Here is a 6,793-nt window from a genome sequence, read left to right as displayed (position 1 = left end):
CATCTCAAAAAAAAAAAAAGAGGCAAAAGACGCCAGGCGCGGTGGCTCACTTGAGGTCAGGAGTTCAAGACCAGCCTGGCCAACATGGTGAAACCCCGTCTCTACGAAAACACAAAAAAATTAGCCAGGCATGGTAGAGCATGCCTGTAATCCCAGCTACTTGGGAGGCTGAGACAGGAGACTCAATTGAACCCAGGAAGTGGAGGTTGCAGCGGGCCAAGATCGTGCCATTACATTCAAGTCTGGGCGACAGACCGAGCAAGACTTCATCTCAAAGGAAGGAAAGAAGAAAGGAAAGAAAAAGAAAGAAAAGAAAGAGAAGAGAAGAGAAGAGAAAGAAGAGAAGAGAAAAGAACGAACGAACGAACTTGTAAACACATACTGAAGTCATTTGGTAAGGGCAAATTAGATGTAGTTGAGCCTTAACAACATGGGATTAACTGTGTTGGTCCACCTATACACACATATTTTTTTCAATACAAGTCACACCAAGTGTGCCTGCCTCTCCTGCCTCCCCTTCCACCTTTTCCACCTATTCTGCCCCTGCCACAGAAATACGGGTACTGGAATTTTCAGTACCGAGACAGCAGCCAACCCCTCCTCTTCCTACTCTTCCTCTTCAGCCTATTCAACATGAAGACAATGAAGGCCTTTATGAGGATCCACTTCCAATTACTGAATGATAAATATTTTTTATCTTATGGTTGTAATAACATTTTCTTTTCTCTAGCACACATTATTACAAGAATACATATAAAATAGAAGCTAAAGTAGGTGGATCACTTGAGGTCAGGAGTTCAAGACTAGCCTAGCCAACATGGTGAAACACTGTCACTACTAAAAATACAAAAAAATTAGCCCAGAAAGAGGCACACCTGTAATCCCAGCTACTCGGGAGGCTGAGGCAAGAGAATCGTTTGAATGCAGGAGGCAGAGAGGTTGCAGTGAGCCAATATTGCGCCAGTGAACTTCAGCCTGGGCAACAGAGTGAGACTCCGTCTCAAAAAAAAACATGCTCTTTAAAATAAACCTGTTCCATGACAGCCTATCATCTTTAGGAGAAAGCCTAGAGGTCAGAAAACAACCCTTTACAATCTGACTTCAACCTGTATTTCCAGCACAGCTATCTCCCACAATTCTAACCAAACCAGACATCTCTTTATTTTAAATATGCCAGGGCCTCCATTTTCATGCCACTGTGTTAAAAGACTTTTCTTGACTTCTCTGCCTAGAAAATTCCTACTTATCCTTCAAGTTCAAATTACATGCCTCTATGCCACCTTCTCTGATGCCACTAGGCAAAACAGTAATCATACAGCACTTTTTAAATGTTCCTTTTTTTTTTTTTAAGAAGTCTCGCTGTATTGCCCAGGCTGATCTCAATTTCCTGTGCTGAAGTGATCCTCCCACCTCAGCCTTCTGAGTAGCTAGAATTACAGGTGCATGTCACTGTGCCCGGCTCCCAACAGCATTTTGTACATACCTCTATTAATGCATTTGTCATATTACATCAAATTTGAATGCTTAACTTTCCTCTTCACCTCCTACAACCAGAACCTAGTTCACAGTACACGGTAGATAAAATTTTTAAGTTTTGGTACCTAATAAATTAAAATAATTTTTTAGAGGCCAGGCACAGTGGCTCACACCTGTAATCCTAGCACTTTGGGAGGCCAAGGTGGGCAGATCACTTGAGATTAGGAGTTCAAGACCAGCCTGGCCAACATAGTGAAACCCTGTCTCTACTAAAAATACAAAAAAAAAAAAAAAAAATTAGCCAGCTGTGGTGGGAGACACCTGTAATCCTACCTACTTGGGAGGCTGAGGCAGGAGAATCACTTGAACCCTGGAGGTGAAGGTTGCAGTGGGCCAAGATCACACCACTGTACTCCATTCTGGGTGACAGAGTGAGACTCCGTCTCACAATAATAATAATAAAATAAAAAATTATTTTTTAGAAACTCAGCAATACAAAATGGCTAGCTAAAATGTCCATACAGTCGTGATTTTAAGAAAAGTTACGAACTTTGAATAGTTAAAAGAAATAAAGCTCACTTCCAGATAAACTGGAAGTTACAAAGGTTCCTACAGGTTGAATTCACTCAACGGAATCTTTTTAAGAAAAGACAGGCCAGCGCAGTGGCTCATGCTTATAATCTCAGCACTTTGGAGCACTGAGGCAGGCGGATCGCCTGAGGTCAGGAGTTTGAGACCAGCTTGGCCAACACGGCCAAACTCCATCTCTACTAAAAATACAAAAATTAGTTGGGCCTGGTGGTGCATGTCTGTAATCCCAGCTACTCAGAAGACTGAGGTAGGAGAATGGATTGAACCTCAGAGGCTCAGGTTATGGAGAGCCAAGATTGCACCACTGCACTCCAGCCTGGGCAGCAAGAGCAAAACTCCATCTTGAAAAGAAAAAGAAGAAGAAAAGACAGACATCCAGTCCATTACTCAGACTATACCTGAGTAATTTGTTGCAATAATGATAATATGGAAAATCATGAGGATAAAATTTTAACTGAGAGCTATGGTGGCCAGAATCTAGGCCAAACGGCCCAAAAGAAAGGTACACAACAAGGACACCATTTAGTATGTTACTGCTAGAGTCATGCATGGTAATCTGATGTCTTCAGAAATACTGTTCCTTCTAATTCAAGTCACTCCTCAAGAATAATTTACTCACTAAAAAATACTAGTGAAATTTTTACTTTATTACTCATTCTAGATGAGTTAATATTTAGTTCCAATTGAACCAAATCAAACATAATTACATCCACACATACAGTTAACTTATTTCTCTCCCAGTATGTAATTTACGGCAGCCAAGCAAACAACATCCAGAATAGCGTACAGTTTAGACCAGCCTGGCCAACATGGTGAAACCCCGTCTCTACTAAAATGCAAAAATTAGTCGGGCATGATGGCAAGTGCCTATAATCCCAGCTATTCGGGAAGCTGAGACAGGAGAATCGCTTGAACCCGGGAGACGGTGGCTGCAGTAAGCCAAGATTACACCACTGCACTACAGCCTGGGCAGCTGAGTGAGACTCAGTCTCAAACATAATAATAAAATTAATACAAAAGAATACATAATGGCTAGGCATGGTGGCTCACACCTGTAATCCCAGCACTTTAGGAGGTCAAGGTGGGTGGATCACAAGGTTAGGAGTTTGAGACCAGACTGACCAACATGGTGAAATCCGTCTCTACTAAAACTACAAAAATTAGCCGGGCGTAGTGGCGTACCCCTGTAATCCCAGCTACTCAGGAGGCTGAGACAGGAGGATCACTTGAACCCGGAAGGTGGAGGTTGCAGTGAGTCGAGATCATGCCACTGCACTCCAGCCTGGGTGCCAGAGCAAGACTCCCGCCTCAAAAAAAAAAAAAGAATATACAGTGATCCTTCAAATATTTATTGACTTAACTGCATTCACCTCTGCCTATTTTATTTTAAAAGTTACTTTTACCTATAAAGGAAATGTCATTTCACTTTGCTTCATTTTTTAAAAAGGTAAACTAGTGGCTTTTTTCCCTGTTATCCCACACATAAATTTACCTAATACACTAAAGCTTTTGGCAAGATCTGCTTATTTGCGCCCAAACTCCACTTAACCCCAACCTTCTTTCTTCCAAACTCTCACGTATCCACAAACTTTCATGATCTTCAGGGTCTCCAAAGGATCCACTGCCTGCAACTCATTTTCATTACACTCAGTAAAAGACTTTTCAGAAGTAAACAAATCAATCAGGGTTAGGGATAGTACAATATCCTCCATGACAACGTTTTATATAAACAACATCTTTAAATCAAATGTCAACTTTCCGTTCCTACTAACATAAAATTAAAACCAACTCAACTACTTCTATGTGTTACCCATTCAGGCAGTCACAGACCTGCATTAATATTTGTGTAGTATTTCTCCATTACCTAGGCTGAGAATTCTCCTCATACATTCTTTCTTTTCCCTCCTTGAAGAGGCTTATGGTTTGCTTAGTTTTCTTCATCAAATTCTCCATGAACACCCTAAAATACTCGTTTTCTCCAAGTGTCTCCATCTTCCCCTCATATCTTGACAAGATAGTACGGAGATGCTGGTAGGTATCTGGTAGCAGGTCTAAGATATAAGGTGGGCTATTCTTTAGCGCCAGCTTTGGGTTCTGACACAACCGTACCACCTGCAACAAATGAAAAAGAAGGGCTATTACTTGGGAGAATGTTAAGGACCCTCCCTTTTCTCATTTTAACAAAGTTATAAAGTATGAACTTTTTGCAAAATATGAAAAATACACGAGAATATAAGAAATAGATCCATAACCCCATTGTTCACAATCATTTTAAAATTTTTAGTGGACCCCTAGAAGAATGCGTTTTTAAAATCCTCTGAGAGACTAACGTTGCAGATAACACACAGACCAAACAACTGGGGGAAAACATCCACATAAATGCCTAAAACATGCTAGATGAAATATGGCAAATTACTTTTAAATATACTGCTAATCCCCACAATATTATTTTTATTTTTATTTTTTTTGAGACAGGGTCTCATTCTGTTGCCCAGGGGGCTGGAGTGCAGTGGAGCAATCATGGCTCAGTGCAGCCTCAACCCGGCAAGCACAGGTGATCATCCCACTTCAGCCTCCTGAGTAGCTGGGACTACACCTCTGCATCGCCACACACAGCTAATTGGTGTTTCTGTAGAGGCGTTCTGCCCAGGCTAGTCCCAAACTCCCAAGCTCAAACAAGCCACCTGCTTGCCTCAGCCTCCCAAAACACAGGGATTACAGACATGAGCCACTGTGCAGCCTTACCCCTATAATAGACTAAAGAAAATTCCCAGGGGCAGGAATAAAAGACATGACTGCCCTGGGAGGTAAATTTCTGTATTCTAGGGGCTTGGGTTTTAACAATCACTTGAGGGACAAGAACAGAGAGGCTTTGGACTAAGCACAGCATGGAGCTGTGAGTCCTGCGTTTGGACTCTCAGAATTTGCCTGATAATCCTTTACCCCATCTTCTACTTTCAACTTTTCTGAGTTCTTATGTTTTAAGTATTTCTTTTAAAGATCATACAGATACATTTTAAAAATTCCAGGTAGGCCTGGCATGGTGGCTCATGCCTGTAATCCAAGCGCTTTGGAGGCCAAGGCGGGCGGATCATCTGAGGTCAGGATTTCAAGACCAGCCTGACCAACATGGTGAAACCCCGTCTTTAAAAAAAAAATTAAAAAATTAAAAAATTAAAATAAAAATTCAAGGTATCAATCATTTTCTAACTGGTAAGTTCAGCCCATTTTGTGTTTGTCATACAAATAAATTTGGATTTATTCTATCTTGTTTGTGCTTTCTATTTACATGTCTGTGTCCAGAAAAGACAAACTAGTGGAACAGAAAGTCCAGAAACAGACTCACACATGCACATAAGGAAATTCAGTATCAGAGGTGGCATTACAAATCAACAACACAAGAAAAAAAGTATTGAAAAATTTGTTATCCATATGGAAAAAAATAAAACTAGATCCCTTACAAATTACATGAAAATAAATTTCTCACAGCTCTTCTCAACATCCCAAACTTGGCATAACTTCTCAGTGTCTTGATAACAATTCTATGTCTTCTAGCTTTTCTAGTTGTTAGCAGTATATCTGGTTCAAAACAACCTAATCTAACATTAATAGAAGCCTAAGTCTGACATTCTCACCTTTATTTCACTAAAAGTATCTATTTTCTTGTGTCACTAAAAGCTCATTATAGGCCGGGCGTAGTGGCTCACGCCTGTAATCCAAGCACCTTGGAGGCCAAGGCAGGCGGATCACCTGAGGTCAGGAGTTCAGGACCAGCCTGACCAACATGGTGAAACCCCGTCTTTAAAAAAAAAAAAAAAAAAAAGCTCATGATAAATTTTTTGAGGTATTTAAATAATTCCAGTCTCTGGATAGACAGTAACCTATCTTAACTATCTCCCCACCACCCCCAGCTTTGTTTTAACATTATGTTGTTTTAAAGTCTTTACTGCTACAAAATCACAGGGATGAATATGCTTGGGCATTTCATTCTTCTATACATCAGATTATTTCCCTAGGATAAATTTCCATTTAATGAGTAATGATCAAGAGCTCTTCAAAAATTAGCCAGGCATGGTGGCACACTCCTGTAATCCTAGCTACTTGGGAGGCTGAGGCAGGAGAATCACCTGAACCCCAGAGGTGAAGACTGCAGTGAGCTGAGATTATACCACTGCACTTCAGCCTGGGCAACAGCAAAATTCTGACTCAAAAAAAAAAAAAAAAAGAACTCTTCAAATGATAAGATAATATGAAAATTCGTAAGACTACATACGTCATTCTCTATACACCATTGCTTGAACTCTTGTTTTCTTAAGTTTTCGTTTTTTTGTTTTTTGAGAAAGGATCTTGCTCTGTCACTCAGGCTGGAATACAGTGGCTCAATCATAGCTCACTGCAACCCTCAAACTCCTGGATTCAAGCTACCCTCCCACCTCAGCCACCTGAATGAATAGCTGGGATTATAAGCACCTGCCACCACATCCAGCTAATAGACCCATATATAAGCCTAGCAAATAAAGACAAGCTGAATCAACAAAAACATCTGATGCATGAATATTTTCACAGAAGATTTATGGAACAGGCAAAGAAGTCACCAAAGAGACATTATGCTGAAGCCTAAACCATGGTTTTTAAGTTTTCAATCAAATTTTAAAAGAACTAAATAATGTTTTAGTATTTTGACCAGATTGAATAAAATAGTCATATCAAAATGTCTTGCTTCAGG

General features: G+C 40.4%; 1 protein-coding gene and 1 long non-coding RNA gene across 5 annotated transcripts in view; both read right to left on the bottom strand.

Moving 5' to 3' along the window:
- Positions 1 to 3,179, bottom strand: part of LOC119470335 — a 4,119-nt gene extending 940 nt beyond the window's left edge. The window contains exon 1 of the long non-coding RNA XR_005199228.1: positions 3,120 to 3,179. This is a non-coding gene — a long non-coding RNA (uncharacterized LOC119470335). The remainder of the gene's footprint in view (positions 1 to 3,119) is intronic.
- CBL (Cbl proto-oncogene) overlaps positions 1 to 6,793 on the bottom strand; it is a 107,603-nt gene that overhangs the window by 88,748 nt on the left and 12,062 nt on the right. For 3 of the 4 annotated variants that reach the window (XR_005199226.1, XM_037736738.1, XM_017523530.2), the window contains exon 2: positions 3,932 to 4,179. Coding sequence is in view for 2 of the 4 variants with exons in the window: in XM_037736738.1 (XP_037592666.1) it covers positions 3,932 to 4,179 (248 nt within the window). In the remaining 2 variants the exon portion in view is untranslated. Of the gene's footprint in view, positions 1 to 3,897; positions 4,180 to 6,793 lie in introns of those variants that run through there. The other variant, XM_017523531.2, reaches the window with a different exon arrangement.

Source organism: Cebus imitator, unplaced genomic scaffold, assembly GCF_001604975.1.
Source record: "Cebus imitator isolate Cc_AM_T3 unplaced genomic scaffold, Cebus_imitator-1.0 Scaffold28, whole genome shotgun sequence".
NCBI classification, from domain to species: Eukaryota; Metazoa; Chordata; class Mammalia; order Primates; family Cebidae; genus Cebus; species Cebus imitator.
Note: the sequence above shows the minus strand (reverse complement) of the source record. Positions and strands in the feature narration are given on the sequence as shown.